The sequence below is a fragment of the Caretta caretta genome, chromosome 4 (genome assembly GCF_965140235.1).
Source record: "Caretta caretta isolate rCarCar2 chromosome 4, rCarCar1.hap1, whole genome shotgun sequence".
Lineage (NCBI taxonomy): Eukaryota > Metazoa > Chordata > Testudines > Cheloniidae > Caretta > Caretta caretta.
This window is the reverse complement of record NC_134209.1, coordinates 93,026,361-93,042,986: the sequence shown is the minus strand read 5'-3', so window position 1 is coordinate 93,042,986 and position 16,626 is coordinate 93,026,361. Positions and strand designations below refer to the sequence as shown.

At 39.1% G+C, this 16,626-nt stretch overlaps 1 protein-coding gene across 5 annotated transcripts in view; it reads left to right on the top strand.

Moving 5' to 3' along the window:
- The window catches only part of FAT1 (FAT atypical cadherin 1), a 147,638-nt gene that overhangs the window by 68,844 nt on the left and 62,168 nt on the right, over window positions 1–16,626 (top strand). For all 5 annotated transcript variants that reach the window (XR_007356394.2, XM_048848091.2, XM_048848093.2 and 2 more), the window contains exon 4: window positions 13,424–13,485. Coding sequence is in view for 4 of the 5 variants with exons in the window: in XM_048848091.2 (XP_048704048.2) it covers window positions 13,424–13,485 (62 nt within the window). In the remaining variant the exon portion in view is untranslated. The remainder of the gene's footprint in view (window positions 1–13,423; window positions 13,486–16,626) is intronic.

Sequence of the window (16,626 nt, the reverse complement as noted above, 5' to 3'; positions counted from 1 at the left end):
GCATGCTGTTGCCTTATCTGACATCTTGTATAGGGTATGTTGGAACGTCTTATTTCCCAAAAGGCAGCTCCTTTTAATATAATACATTAAGTACTAAGAAGCTTACATGTTAAACCACACATTTTAATTTCTTATTTTGCTTAAGGCACATCACTATAATTTTCCTGAAATCTTTTGATTTCATGCAGCTGACTACATAAACTTCTGTGGACCAACTGTTGCTCTGTTGCACCAGTATGTAGGAGAGCAGAATTTGGCCGTATCTTGGTGTGTCAGACTTAATGAGAGAGTTTCTGTGCTACTTTTGTAGCTGGCAAAAGATTGATTTTTTTCAAGTAGTAATACATTTTCTGTTTATGTTCCATGATGCATTTTGATGTCTGTAGAAATGTCGTGTGTCCAAAAAGAGTTTCAGTTGGTGAGATTTTTTTTTGTTGTCGTTTTTACAATTTTCAATAATGTTGCCATTTTTCTTGTGCTATAATTGAAAATAAAGCACAAATGAACATTGTGGAAGTATTTTTCCCTAAGTAAAAACAGTTTAATTGTAGTAAAAATAAGTTTCCTGACAATTGTAACAGCTTGGAAAAACTGCTCACTATATTTTTAAAATGCCTGGGATGTTTCTCTCTGAAACAAGATATTGCTAATTACCAAATAACATTAAAATGGCAGGTTTAAAGTTCATAAGCTGTTTGCACAGCAGGGCGAAGCCACCATAAATACTGAGTCCAAATTTATGGTGGTTGATAGCTGGCTCCACTATACAAATGTATTGAGTTGAATAGGTGGGGTGTCTTTAATGAATGCAAGAAAAAAAGTTAAATATTCAAGTTTGTTTAGCTACAGTAAATGTCAGATCCAGTATCCATCAACCAAAGTTTTACACTGAGCAGAAAAGTCCAAAGAGTTATGTATGGTCTTTTTTTCTATCCTGAAGAATTCATCAAAAGCTTCTGAGATTCATACTTACGGTGCAGGCATTTTATGGCAGTTTAATCATGAAGTATAAAAACATCTGGAGCAGATGAAGTGAACCTTAAAACTAACTAATCCTTTAATCATTACTCTTTTATGTTTCTGCTTTCAGCTGATCATGACTTTATTACAGATTAACAACTAAAATGTTGGCCTCACTGAGATTTTGCTGTTTGAGTAGAGTAGTATATATTTGCATTAGCTGAAATAAACCTTAAGTTTTTTTTATAGAGGAGATAATTTTTATTAGCTGTTTAAACAATACGATTATGACAGCTTGAAACTGTCTTGCCAGGTATCATGAGACACTGGGCAAATAGCGGTGAGCTTACTATTAAAGAGCTTAGGACTCAAGAAGAGGAAGAAATTGGCGAACAATGAAAAGGAAGTAACCTCACATACTGATTTCTGAATGGACTTGGACTGTTGGTATTTTATTTGGTTGTGGCTTTGGTGGTTTGGATGTCACTGAAGGCAGTATACTGTTGCAAGGAGAGAGGAGACTTAACAGGAGTTCAATGCTACTTGCTACCTAGTGGTAATAAAACCAAGGCTTGTTCCAACAAAACCAAGGTTCATTTTACAGGAAATTATGTATTGTTAACAAAATAGCAACAGAAGCAAACATGAATACTTAGAAGGAACCTGACTATGCACAAGTATACAGAGTAAGAGTAAGCAGACTGGAAAAACTTGGGAGAAATTTGTTCTCTCACTCATCAGTTTCAGTTACAGAAACCTTAAGTCTCATCTACATTTTAAAGTTTTACTAATATAACTGTTTGGTTTGTGGTGGAGATGGGAGAGAATGTGTGGGGTGTTCTCCTCCCCCACCCCCTTTTGGTTTTAAAAAAAAAGTTAGACCAGTAAAAAGCTATAAGATGCAATGGAGGAATTGCAAAGAATTTTTTTTTAAAAAACAAACACAAAAATAATATTATGGGATGGAATAGAGGGAATTGTGGGAATTTCATCTTAAGCTTCCACAATTCCCTGAGAGGCACATTGATGTCCCACAATGCACTGAAAAATTTTTCCATGAGGCATTTCCCCAGACAGTGGCATGGAAGATAACTGGGATACCTACCCACACTGCAGCATACCTTGCTGATGTAACCTGTTGCTGTGAGGATGCACTGCAGCAGCAGCAAAGACAGCCAAGAAAAACTGCATTGTCGGCAGCTGTATGCCAGCACTAATGCTACTGGTAAAACTTTCTAATGGAGATGTGGCCCTAGTGTAGATGTAGTTTCACCGCTTATAAAGGCGACATACCAGTATAGTTATGCCCCTTCCGGAGTGGGAATAGCTAGATCAGTGTAAAGCATTTTTATACTCATATATAACCTGCATCCACGGAGTTGTGTGTCCTGCGTTAATTGTACTGGTGGTTTGCTTAAAGTGGTACCATTGTCTAGTGACGACAAAACCTTAGTGGTTACTTGTAATGAGAATAGTTTAAATCCAGAAGGAAATATGATTTTTAAATTGATGATGTAGAATCATTGAAATGTAGAGCTGGAAGAGACTTGAAGAGATCATCTAGTCCAGCCTTCTGCACTGAAGCGAGACCAAGTATATCTAAACCATCCCTGACAAGTGCTTGTCTAACCTGGTCTTAAAAACCTGCAGTGATGGGGATTCCACAACATCCCTTTGAATCTTATTCCAGTGCTTAACTATCCTTATAGTTAGAAAGTTTTTTCCTAATATCTAACTTACATCTCACTTGCAAATGAAGTTGATTATTTCTTGTCCTGTCCTCAGTGGACACTGTGAACAGTTGATCACTGTCCTCTTCGTAACAACCTTTTGAGGAAAGTTAATTTAATCACTTGTACTCCCACTTCTTTAAGGCAGGAAAATCTAAATGTTTTTTGCAGAAATGTACATTCTGCACCTTTATTAAGATATATTGTATTATTGCCTCATCTGAGTGGGTATGTGAACCAGCACAAGAAATTAAGACAATTGAACAACAGCATAAAATTTTCAAAAGCAGCTAAATTCCATTGTAAATTGATGGGACTTAACAATTTTTGAAAATGTTTACACTCAGTCCGAAGGTTGTGGAATCGTTATCTTTCTGGGGGAAGTTTTGTTTATAACAAAGTCTTGGTGGAGACAAAATGATGATGATATTATTTAGTCCTTCAGTAATCTGTGAATAAAGTAAAACCAAATAATTGCTATCAAAACAAAATTATTCATTCTACTTTTTTTTTTATTTAGATGTCTTTCTCTCCTAAATCCACAACAGTGATTTTGATCGCTGTAGTTTAAAATTCCAGCAGTTCACACTAAAAGCTAGATCCACAAAGAGCACTTAGACTCAGTGTTCCAACACCTGGAATCCCCATCCTTGAATTAGGCACCCAGGCTCCTTATGCAATGCATGAGGAGAGTTAGGCACCTATGAAATGAGGCCACGACAACGAGTACATTGGGTGGGGAGCTGCCTCAGGTAGCCAATAGGCAATGCTGAAGAGAGTAATGGCCAAAGTCGCCTTCTGCTTGGGATTCACAGCCATGAACCCTTTCCTAGAGTTAGATGCCTAAGCGCTTTCTTTGGAGCCAGGAGGGAGAGCAAGTCTCTTCTCCCCGTCAGGCAGAGGAGAGAATTGAATCTGTCTCCCACATTGTGGATGAGTGCTCTAACCACTAGGCTAAAGGTTATAAGGGGCAACTCCTACTCCAGCATTTTGTTTTGTGGGTCCTGATCCAGGTGGTGACTTCTGAGCATGCCTACTGGGTTGGGGTCCACAGGCAAGATAGGTGGGAGAACCATAGTTTGCGGATCGTGGTGGGACTTTGGCATAAGATAGGTGCCTGGACATCTAGACAGAGAGATGTGCATATGCTCACTGGCAGACTTTTAGGTGCCATGGGGAATTTACTAGTGGAAATTTAGGCACCTAAGGACTTTAGGTGCCTAGAGAGTGCTAAGCAGGGGTTTTGAGGACTTGAATTTTTGATTTAGGCACCTAAAGTAGTTGCAATTAAACATCTTAAATCCCTTTGTGGTTTGAGCCCTAAAATATTCCAGTGTGAAAACAGTTCTTTTAAGTCTAGATATTACTTTCTCAAGGAGTTATGCCTTCATAAAAGGAGTCTGTATAGCCTGAAAGTAGATGTGCTCAAATCTGCATAGTTGCCATTTTGATGATGCATATAAGCAATTTACCATAATATACTCACTAAACTAGTTTTCAGCCTTCTAATACAAAAAGTTAAAGATTCAAAATGTTTATTCGCTTGACTGACTTTCAGATGTTTGTGTAATGCTGTTTTTTCGTCTCTAGCCCATACATTATTAATCTCTGGGAGGCTGCAGGTCCTGTCTGTACTTCCTGAGTGAAATCACTAAAATGATTAATGCCTTCTTTGATCAGCAAATTCCAAATCTTTGTTGCTGACGACTGTTGAAATAGTGCGGGGAGGTAGGTCTGACTGAGAGAGATGTGAAATTATGTACTAGACTGAGTAAAGTTCTTTGGCTACTGATAACGCAAGTGACTCTGTGAAATATTAGATATGGTATAAAGATATGGACCTTTGATCCAATATATAAAGTCCTGCAGTCTGTCATGGCAACACACACAACACTCATAAACATTGACATCATTGTACTTTATTGAATTTCTAACTTTATGATACAAGCTCATCAGTAAGGGCCGGGCTGCTATCTTTTTACTCTCATTAGGTGAAATCCTGTCACTATTGAAGTCAATGACAAAATCCCATTTACATGTTATTTTTACCTATCTTGTTGCACAGTTCCATGGGACTGTTCAGAGTAAGGCACTATTTGAGTGAAAATAGCAGGATCTGGTCCTAAGTGTTGGAGCCATGTACATAAGTACTTAAGCAAGTACAGTAGAACCTCAGAGTTACGAACTGACCGGTCAACTACACACCTAATTTGGAGCTGGAAGTACACAATCAGGCAGCAGCAGAGACCCCTTCCCCCAAAAAAGGGGAGGGGGGAAGGGGCAAATACAGCACATTGCTGTGTTAAATGTAAACTACTAAAAAAAAATAGGGAAATTTTTAAGAAGTTTTTGAGAAGGTAAGGAAACTTTTTCTGTTACTGTTTTATTTAAATGAAAATGGTTAAAAGCAGCATTTTTCTTCTGCCTCATAAAGTTTCAGAGTTGTATTAAGTCAGTGTTCAGCTGTAAACTTTTGAAAGAACAACCATAACATTTTGTTCAGAATTACGAACAATCTCTGTTCCTGAGGTGTTCGTAATTCTGAGGTTCTACTGTACTTAAGTCCCATTTAAATCAATGGAACTACTCATACTTGAAGTTACACACATAGAATCACAGAACTGTAGGACTGGAAGGGATCTCGATAGATCAGCTAGTTCGGTTCCCTGCACTGAGCCAGGACTAAGTACTATTTTATCTAGACCATGCTTAAATGCTTTGGTGAACAGGGATGGAATTAAGCATGTGCTTAAAGTTAAGCAGGTATTTGAACTGCATTGCTAGTAGCTATGTGACTATTTAGTTATATGCATAGTCCACTCGTTCAGCACTTCAAAAGAGGTTTTTTTCATTTCCCATAGTTTGTAATGTTCTCTTGAGGAAATAAATGTTACATTTACACGTCTATGAGTTTTGTCCCTTTTCTTAGTTAATGATCGTTTTAGGAAAAACTTTCCCTTCTGTTTCTGCACAAGTCAACCTGGTGATAAATTATTTACGTGGTATTTGCGAAAAGCATCATCATTAGTGCCTGCACGATTCTAGGACTAAAGTTTGATCATTGCACCTCTGCTCACTGGATGGCTGTTTGTTTCAGCAAAACAAAACAAAAAGTGGTGGAACATAATCCATCAACACTGGTTGCTTATGCTTTTGTGTTTCAGAGTCAGATTGGTGAATTTATAAGAAAAATAAACAAACAAAACAAGCAAACAAAGAAAAAGGATGGTCCCTGTCAGATTAAAACTATTTTAAAGTGTGGTTCTACTCAAACAAGTGACTGAAACAATAGCACCTCACTAATCAGATTTCCTCCCAGTGTATTGTATCTGCTGACTTTAGTGACCCCAAAATATGTTTTTACTGCTTTTTACTTCTGTTAAGCCTGCAGAGCCAAGAGTGAGCTGGTTCTTATGAATTTGTTCTAGAAAGAATTGTTTATTATATTCTAATTATTTACACCTGCGCAAAGCCATTAAAAACGATTGGTGTCATTGATGGCCTATTTTAGACTGCAGAACCTTTATTACTGGTGATGATTTATTTGGGGGAGGAGGGAGGAATTCCCTTAATTCTCAGATTCCAGGTTGAGTTCGCAAAGCTGGCAGAAGGAGGGAGGAGGAGATGGGTTTTTTTTAACCTGTAAACTGAACGTGCTTGATGCATAAAATTCAACAAAACAGCAAATCTTGAAACCTCTCCTCCTTTTTTATGCCATTTTTGTTAGCCATACTGCATAAGTAAATGGTCCAGTTTTTTATGATAGAATAAAACAAAAAAATGTATTAAATTAAATACATCTTCAAATCCTTTATGTAAATTTAAAACATATTTGAAATTAAATTTCCCCTTAATTGCCAAGAGTGAAATTCAGGAGTTTCCATTTCCTTTGCAGAAACTGAGATGACATTATAAAATGAATAGGCAGTGTTTTGTTTTTTTAGTTTGTTTGTTTTTTTAATTAAAGCTTTTGCTGATGGGTATTAAATGAAGTATTACTTGGGATCCAACTTCTTGAATATCTTTTTAATGTAATCTTAGTTTTCATATGATAATGCATTAAGAGTTACATAGCACTTTACAGGATTTAACTAATAGTCCCTTAATGGCCAAAGGGAGATGGTAGGGCGCTGTACTGTTTTATACTTGTAGAAACTGAGATAGCCAGGTTAACACGTGATTTGCTCACACAGTGAACTGGTAGCTGAGCTGACATTTGAACACAGGTTTGCCAACGATGCTTTATCTAGGGAGTGATGCTGTTTGCATATGGGACTGTCTTATTTATGCTATTTACGTAAAGTTCTAACTTATTACATTTTTGGTCTTCTATATTTTTTCCCCAAACATTTCAATGGTACTTAACCTAGGCTAGACAAAACTGAAGTGATTTTAATCTGGAGATTCGAAACTCGAATAGAGCTGTTTAGAAATTCAAGCAGACAGTATCACAAGAGGCATCCAGTGAAGTGAGCTGTAGCTCACGAAAGCTTATGCTCAAATAAATTGGTTAGTCTCTAAGGTGCCACAAGTACTCCTTTTCTTTTTGCGAATACAGACTAACACGGCTGCTACTCTGAAACCTATCACAAGAGTGCGAACTCAAAAAAGGAAGGAAGGAGAGCAATGAGAAGTGTTAATCATATTTTGTTCTATGATTTGTGGGATGACTGGGATTTTTAGATAGAGCCTCACCTACGCTTGGCATTTTTTGTTTAGTGTGGCACGGCTGTGATCTCTTCAAAGACTCTCTAAGTAATTAAGCTGCCTTATGAAAATGTGTTACTGATGTGGCAAGTTTTGGAACATTACCGACTGTAAAATCACACCAATTTTCTAGAAATATCACTTGTTTTATCATTAGCTCAATAACGATTTTTTCATAAGGTTGTGTTTTCCCAAGATGCCTGACCTATCTCGCCCACTCTGTACAGAGTGTATGTATTGATTCACATGCAAAATCACAGTTAATATTGTAAGTTATTGGACTTTATTTGTGTGTGTTTCACTCAGCAAGAGCAGATAGAATAAAAAATAGGAAAATCTGATTGTAAAATGACACTCTCCTTTTCTGAACAAAAACTGCCAGTTTTGTCAGAGCTCAATACTCACTTCCCTTATTCAGAAGATGGTCACCAACAGATAATAAGGATTTCAGAACAGACCTAATTATAGACGTAAACTACTTCAGTGCTCAATTAAACTTCATCCTTTACTTTTCCACCACTTTGGCATTCATTCTGTGTTTCCTTCCTTTCTGACTTTAAGGTAAGTATGTAAACATGTTTAATTAGAATTTTTGAATTCTTGTCCCCCATTTTCAATCTAAATTGTTTCCTGATATTGACACCCATAACAAACGTGGATGGGGATTTGAAGAGTGGCAAGAAGGAAACAAAGGAAACCTTTTAAAGTGTACTAGCATCCTGACAATATTGAAAATGTATTCTATCAAAATACATTGATAGCTGGACCATTGAGCATACTTATCCTTACCTAAGTACAGAAAGTAACTTGATTTTAAAACACTACAAAACCCATGATTAGCAAAAGTCATGTTGTGCCCTTCATCTGGCCCCACTGAAAAGTTACTGAGAATTTGGAGCCAGTGTACACCCACAATCTCTGTTGACATTAATGGGAGTTTGCTGCCTGCATGTCCGTGGAAGCATTGGGCCTTATTACTATGCCCTCTGCCCCAACTTAGTAAAGACACATCCTTGAGTTAATACTAGAGCTGAGTAAACATTTTTGGAGTAGTAGTGTCTTTGCTGAAAAATTCAGGTTTGGTCAACCTGAAATTATTTGAGAATTTGACATGAATTTGCCAAATAGTTTTGGCAACCCCCAAAAAAAAGTGGGAGAAAGGGGAAGGCTTCTTCCCTTTTAAAGCAGTTAGCTGAATGGTTAGGGCATTCACCTGGGATATGGAGATCTGTGTTCAGTTCCACTCTCTGCCTGATGTGGAAAAGGGATTTGAACTTGGATCTTCCCCATTTGAGTGGAGCCCTCTGTTCTCCATGGTTACAATACTCCATAGTTTGGTGGATAATCTGTCCTGTTGAACCTGCTCCACTTTGCATAAATTGGAGCAAGGGTTTGAACTTGACTCTCCCACAGCCTAGGTGGGTGCCCTAATCACCAGGCTATAGAGTCATTCTTACTCTTAATTCCCAGGTCCAATAGCTGTTAATTGTGATTCAAAGAGGCAATGAGTTGTCACTCATAGTTCAAATCCATGCTCCAGTGACTTTAGTTATTTATACACAGTGGACTAGCTTCAACAGGACAGATTGAGATGGACCTACAGCATTATATCCTGTAGCACAATGGCTAGGGTACTGTCCTGTAACATGGGAGACCCAAGGTCAAATTCCTGCTCCACATCAGGCAGAGTGTGGAGTGGAACCCAGGTCTTCCACATCCCAGGTAAGTACCCTAATCACAGTGCTAACGGTTACAAGTGAGACTGCTGCCTTCTCCTCCTCCACCTGGAAAAAATATTTTTTCAGTTGATTTGTTTGACCCTAAATTGATTTTTTTTCAGTTTGCTGGGGGGGGGGGGGGAGTTTGCAATTTTTCTATTCAGTTTGACCTGAACTGATTTTTTTTTTTTTCCATTTTTTTTGGAATTTCCAGTGTACTAAAACATCAGTTATTCACCCATCTCTATTCAGGACCGCACTAAACATTCAGAATGTTTGTGTTTAATATGTGTAAAGGGTTTGATTTACATTGCAGCAGAGCAGCTATCCTATTCAGATAAATGTTTAAATACTACTTATTTCTTTAGGAAAATGGATACCAGTAAAGAGTTAAATGCAAAGAATGGTGTGTGTGTGTGTGTGGCTGTCAGAGAGAGAGAGAGATTCTAAATCCAGAGGTGTTATATTTCCTTTGTTGGCATTAGTTTCTGCTGAATTTACAGGATATATATGGTGAAGACTAAACCCTTCTGTTAACAGTCTGAAGTGTTTTAACAGAACTGTGTGGCATGCAACATCAGAAAACTTGGTCAAAAGATTATTAGAAAATGATTATTAATACAGCAAAGCATATTAATTTTAAGTATATTGCTTACTTCTCTGTTTCCAAAATGTATCAATCAACTTCAGTTGCAGAAAAGTCTAACCTGACAAATTCATTTCACAAATGGCAATGTGCAGAAGTAGGTTAGACCTTGGACTTCTAGTTTGGGGCATTTATTTGCAGTAAAGATGGGATATGTTAGTGTATATTTGCCTTATGATGTAAGCCTTTACTGGCAGTATTTGGCATTCACTAGTGTCGTTCCCAGGGTTCACCTTATGGAGTTAGGTCTGCATGCCACTGTTGAAAGGGAGGGTTTCCCAGCCTTGTGGAGTAGGTGGAGTCTGAGAATCTTAAGGATCCACAGGGCAACACAAAGCATAAGCACGTGGATCTCTTAGAATGACTTTACCCTTCACTGTGGTCTCTGGTGGGCTCCTCCCTGCCCTGTTCCCCAACCCCTCAATAGCAAGACACATCAGCAACTGAGCTGGCACTCTCTGTTCTGCTCTGCGTTTTTCTGTGAAGGTGGTTGTAACTGCAGAAAGAAGGCTAGAGCTTCAATCCCATCTCAGATTTTCAGTCAGAGGGGTCTCAAGGTGCTCATGCTTCATAGAGCAGTTCATTCCCCCCTGCATATGTAAAATTTCCTTAGAAGCACTTTATGGGCTCCCCAGAACAAGACGTACAGCAGAGCTGCTGCTTCCCAAAGTTCTATGTAAATATTTGCTCCTTTTGCCTACATAAGGGGAGGAAAGCATCTGGTCCTTCATTTGTTCATTTCCATTTAACAATTCCAAGCCGCTCCCTAGTGTGCAGGTGACAAGAAAAGGGATGGAATGATCAGCCTCAGCCAAGAGGCTTGGTAAATGCTTTGTCTTTGCGTGTATGAAATGTTTGAAGCTTGCCAGTGTTCACAGCTCTGTACTCTGTGTGGGAAGATGTAACTCTGAGGAACTGAATACACAGTCAGTGCATCTGACTTTTTCCTCTCTCCCCCCCACCCCCTCCCCAATGTATAGCTCTTCTATAGTTTTCTGTTTTTTCTTCAGATTTTTTCTGTTTTCTTTCATTAATGTACTTAATTAATTCCCATTCTCTTTGGACTGTATGGTGGCCATATATTTAACTATAAGTAAGGCTATGATGTAGTCACAGAGGTCTCGGCAGTCATGGATTCCATTACTTTACTGGACCTCTGTGACTTCTTCGGCAGCTGAAGCTGGGGTTGCGGCTGGGGCTGGAGCCAGGGCCATGCACCCCTGTTCCAGTGTGGGGGTACCAGCTTCTGCAAGGGCCTGCAGCCGGGGCCACGTGTCCCTGCCCCGCAGCTTGCAGTGAAGGCTGCAGCCCACCATGTGCACGTTCCCCTGCCTTGCAGCTTGTACACTTATTTTTAGTTTTTTTTAGTAAAAGTCACAAACAGGTCAGGGGCTCTGTGACTTTTTGTTTATTGCCTGTGACCTGTCTGTGACTTTTACTAAAAATAACCGAGGCAAAATCTTAGCCTTAACTGTAAGTACCCATTGCATATATTACTAAAAGCTATTATAATTATTATGGGGAGGGGGGAGGTGCATACAACAAAATGGGAGGAACGGTCAGCAAATGTTAGATAGAAAAAAGTACTCACTACAATGGAAGAATGAAATTGCTGGAAAACCGAGGACAGTTTTGACCATAATTGAAAGGATTGTGATTTATGCTACCCATTTCTTGAAGAATAATAGTCGTCTGTATAGTTGACAGGTATTGTCATATATAGGAGTTACTCATATTATTTAGACGTGATTGTCCATTTTTGTTGGTGTATGTAGGCTAGAATTCTTTTGTGGCAGAGTATTTGCTAGCTATGCCAGAATTCTACTTCTATTGGCATTTCTATGTAAGTAAAACTGGAAACTTATTGATGTTCATTTTTTGAGTTTCAAGCTCTACTTCTGTCAGGGCTGTGACACAAAATAGATTTTTTTGGTGTAGCAATTCAGTTTTCATTAGTTGATAAGTTTGTGATGTTTTTGTTATGAAAGGTGTGTTTATAATAAAAAAGAGGTAGAATAGAACTGTTAATTAGGAGACCTGAGTTCTATTCTTGATTCTTCCACTGATTTACTGCAAGATCTTGAGCAAGTCACTAACATCTCCATACTTCAGTTCTGCCAAGAATAATAGTACTTACCCATAATTGCAAAGTGCTTAGAGATCCTCAGATAAGAGGTGCTGTGGACCTGCATTTTGGTGCAGGGGCCCTGGCTCTGTTTCGACCCCAGCTTGCCCCACTCTGCCAGCCTGGTGCTCCAACCGGGGGCACGGTCGAGGGCTTACCCAGCTCCCTCCATCTGCCCAGTGCTTCTGCCAAGGAATGGGGTCGGGGCTTGTGGTGGGGTGCCCGTTTTTTTGGGGGGCCCCCAATTGGCTGGGGCCCCTGGGCACACCCCTTTGGCCCAGTGGCTATTTCGCCACTGGGAGTAGGGCGAGCTTCAGGCGACCCAGTGGAGGCACAGGAATCCTCAGAGAGGTAGGCCTGCCACTTGGGGAGCCAGGCCCAGCATGGGACTGGGCCAGGGGCCATTGCCGCTAGAGAGCGGCTTCTCTTCCCAGAGGTGGGAGTGGACCTGGGGCTCTAGGCGGCCCTAGCCAGAGTATCCATCACCCCCTGCAAGGTGGACTGGTAATGGTCGAAGGGAGGCGTGCCCAGATCTCTTTCTCTCTCTCTCTCCCACCCCCCGCCCCTCCGAGTCATTTCCATCTTGGCTACGCCACTGGTGTGGTGGTGGTATTATTTTATTTCATTTTCACATGAATGTGTCTCAATGACTAATGTCATTAACCTGACCCTAGAAATGATTAATTTGGGTAGGACCTCTTCCTAGTCAGATATTAGTGTCTCTGTTCCATTCTCTTTCTCCTTGGCCTCTCCACTGCTTTGGATACTGTTGATCGAACCTTTCTTCTTGACATCATATTCAAAATGCTCGTCACTCTCCCCATTCTCACCATCACTCACTCACATAGCCTGGCGTTTGTCTTTGGCTCCTCTCTCCCTGTTGCAATACCAAGCCATGTGCAATGCCCATTACATCTTCCCCTATAACATCTCTAACATCCACCCATTTCTTTATTTCTCCACAGCTAAAAATGTTTGGCTCCATGTCATCTCCTTTCTTGATTACTGTGAACTCCTCCTTATGTGTCTGCACCATAGATTTCCCTCTGGTGGCCAACTAAACCAACTTTAAAGCTGTTTTGACGAGTAGAGCAGCTTTAATCTGACACAGGAGAGGATCAGTGCCTAGTCTTGAGTCCTAGATTAGCTGTCTTCTGCTAAAACGATTGACAGACATTACAATTGACTTATGAGTGAATACCCCCCTGCAATGAGTGGGGTCAGTTCACATATGTCTTTGTATGTGAGATGGAGACATGCAATTCCTGTTGGCTCATAGTAGCTGTACAGATGTATCTGAGAACAAAATTGGATCTGCTGTCTAGACACTAAAACAGCTCTACTTTGGTTCACATTCCAAGGGATATCTTCACAATTACAGACTAGAAACTTTTTTTAATGAAAATTTAAATTCTGCAGACATGAATGAGACCACCAAAGAAGACGTCCGGGTTGGGCATATCGCTGATTACTGGCTCAGTCTCCATCACAATTACTTTTCTGCAAGGACTGATAAATTACTCTTTTATATTTACAGGGCTAATTATAACCACATCAAGAAAGCTAGACCGAGAACAGCAAAGTGAACACATACTGGAGGTAAATGATTCTTTTATATCTCTGAAATATAACAACTGCATAGAACATAGAACCCATTAGTTTACAAGGAATATAATGTTTACCATATGAGCTACTCTACATAATGAATTCAGGAAACAGAATTAGAGAGAGAAATTAATCCTTATTTTTAATAGATAACAATTCACGGAACTAAGCACCTGATAGTAACAAAGTGTGTCAATATTGTTATTTTTAGAACAGATGCAAGACAGAACTAACATGCATGCTAATTTTTTAACTCGAAACTGAGGTGGTGTGGTTCTTCCAAATATGGTCTGAGATCAGAGGCATTGCTGTGGAAATACTTTGGTTTTCTTTTCTCCTTTTTGCTGTCTATAAATGTGAGAATAATTGTTTCATAACTGTCTTTGGCTGAATGTGTCTGTATATCTCCGAAAGGACAGATGCAGACCTTTAATGTTAAAATATATGGATGATATGTTAGAAGGATGACATGGTATTTTTCCACCTATTGTAACACAATTATCTGTCACATTCAAAACTTAAGGATAATTCTGCTTGGGAACCTGCATTTTAACTTGAACATATGTCTGGTAAGTTAATAGGTAAAATATTAAACATGTGTCTTGTGGATTCAGAGTCCAGTAATCTAGGTATGGAAACCCTTGGCCATTTCCTTTACTTACTTATATCTGCTTTTAATGGATGAACTGGAGTTGAGTGCTCAGCTAATACCATCTATTCGCTCTGGAAAACATTATTTAGAAAAGAAACTCAAAACATTGTGCTATATATAACCTAAATATACAACTAGATCAATATGTTGTACTGTTACTGTGCGTGCTGCAAGTTTCTCTGACATGAAACTACCACATTTACATTTGTAAACAAACCTGTAAAAGTGTAGACCCGGTCCTTTAGTCAACTTCATTAAATGTGATTTGCCAAGTAGTGAATCTGTTCCCACTTCAAGAGTTGATCTACAGTTTCTGGGCAGATGAAATACTTTTGATCCAGAAATACAATAAAAGGATGCTTGTTTTTTTACTTTTTCTAGTACAATGCTTTGTTAACAATCAATAATTGTGCTGTTACTTGAACTTCTCAACACGATTTATAAGCATTATAAACATTAATTAAACCTCATGCAACCCCTGGGTAAGAATTACTGTAATCACTCAACCAGAGGGTGGCTTTTTGTTTTAATTAGTGGGGTGGGTTAATTAGCATCAGGTAGAAGTACAGAGCTGATTGCACCTTTGTTGAAATAAGAAAATCTGTCTGTGGTGACCAGTGTTTGCGTGTAAGGGTGGATGAGTCTAAGCTCCAGTTACCTGCTCACGAAGGGGAGTTTGCTTCCTGCTCCCTCCTCAGTGTATCCCCCCAATATAGGTAGTCTGTGCAGGGGAGTAAGAAGGCACTTTCCACCCCGAAACCCTCCTCATAAACACATACGTTGACTCACAATCTTGTCCAAACTAAGTTTGAGAGCTCATTCACATGTAACATCATAGTATCTGTTCCATTGGCCTTCATATTACAGGTCACTGTTTTCTTCATCTGCCCAGTAAGATCTGGGGTTTTGTTAGATGGACACGAATCTTGCAGAATATGATGTGTTAGATGAGCCCTTCTTCTGTCTGTCTTATCTCATCACCTTTATTGATATCCCAGAGTTTCATCACCCTGAATTTCTGTCTGATCAGGTTTTGTTTTGTAGGCTATATTTAATATCCCACCCAGTATATTTCCATTTCTTCTGGTTCTTTTGTACTTGTAAATGCGAAAGGTGGTTGAAATTTTATCTTAATGTTTAAATTCTTGGATTACTTAGTGCTCCCACACCAGTCTTGCTTTCTCAGTGCTGTCATGGCACAGTGCTGATTCCAACATCCACAGTGAAGGCACTGATATTCACAGTATGTCTAATACTTCACTGGGCATTTACTTGTTCCTGAGCTCTAAGGAGATAAAAAGGGACTGCAGTGTTAGCTAGGGAAACTAACAATAGGGCAGCATCATCAATCTTGGGTTTAATCAAAACTTAGAAAGACACTAAGCGTCTAGAGGGATTCTATGAAAAAAATGCAAGAAATAAACTAAACTAGATATACTGGTGAACTTATTCCCAGATATCATCTGTGATCCCCTGCATGCTACCTACAGCACAAGAGATCTTCACAATGTGCTGGTTGTTCACACCATCTTCTTGACCCCCGTCTACATCCATGAAGCTGCGGGTTGAATTTAGCCATTCAGTTCCAATTGCAGGGCCAATTTTTGCTATCAGTTTAATTTTCTTATCACCTTTGGAGACAATGGGATTATGCAGCCCTAACAATAGGGCAGAATTTAGGCTGCAGAATATTTTACTGGTAACAATGAACAGGAAGATACACAGCTTGATTTACAGAGCTCAGATTGAATGTGCAAGTGTGATGTATTAGTTGGAAAAATCATCTTTGTCCATGTAAATCTGCAAAGCCATTGCATTAAATCGCTTCCTAAAACCCACTTATACAGTGTTCCCTACAAAACTGTTGGGATTGGTTACACAGCTGCTGTTTGTGCCCACTGCTTATTACACTGGTTATAATCATGTCAATGTTCCTTTGTTCTGTATTTTTCACCATTATTTGTTGTATGCATCTTTTGTTTCTTGTCCTATATTTCCATAGATTTCAAGGCCAGAAGGCCACTGTGGTCATCTAGTCTGACCTCCTCTGTAACACAGTCCATAGAACTTCCCCCTTCTTCCATTTGTTACATATTATAATTTTTTTAAATTTTCATAGCTGCCTTCACTTGCCTTCCAAACCAGGTGTTATTTTAACCTGTATGGCCTTCTTCCTCAATTGTGAGGTTGTGGCTAGTTGAGCATCTGTAAAGTTTCTTTAAACAATTCGCAGTTATCATTCCCACTTTTCTGATTAAATTCTTCCTCCCCAGCTGAGTTGGCTTCATAATTGTTTTCAACTTTGTGCAATTGCACGTTGTAAAGCACCAAACATATTACTGGTTTGGATTTTGTTTGGTTTGCATATTAATAAATGTGATCAAATCATGATCACTTGTACCTAAGCTACCATTAATTTTTAGTTGTGTGATCAGTTCTTCTTTGTCAAGACAAGATCTAACAGAATTCCCCATGTTGGGTGC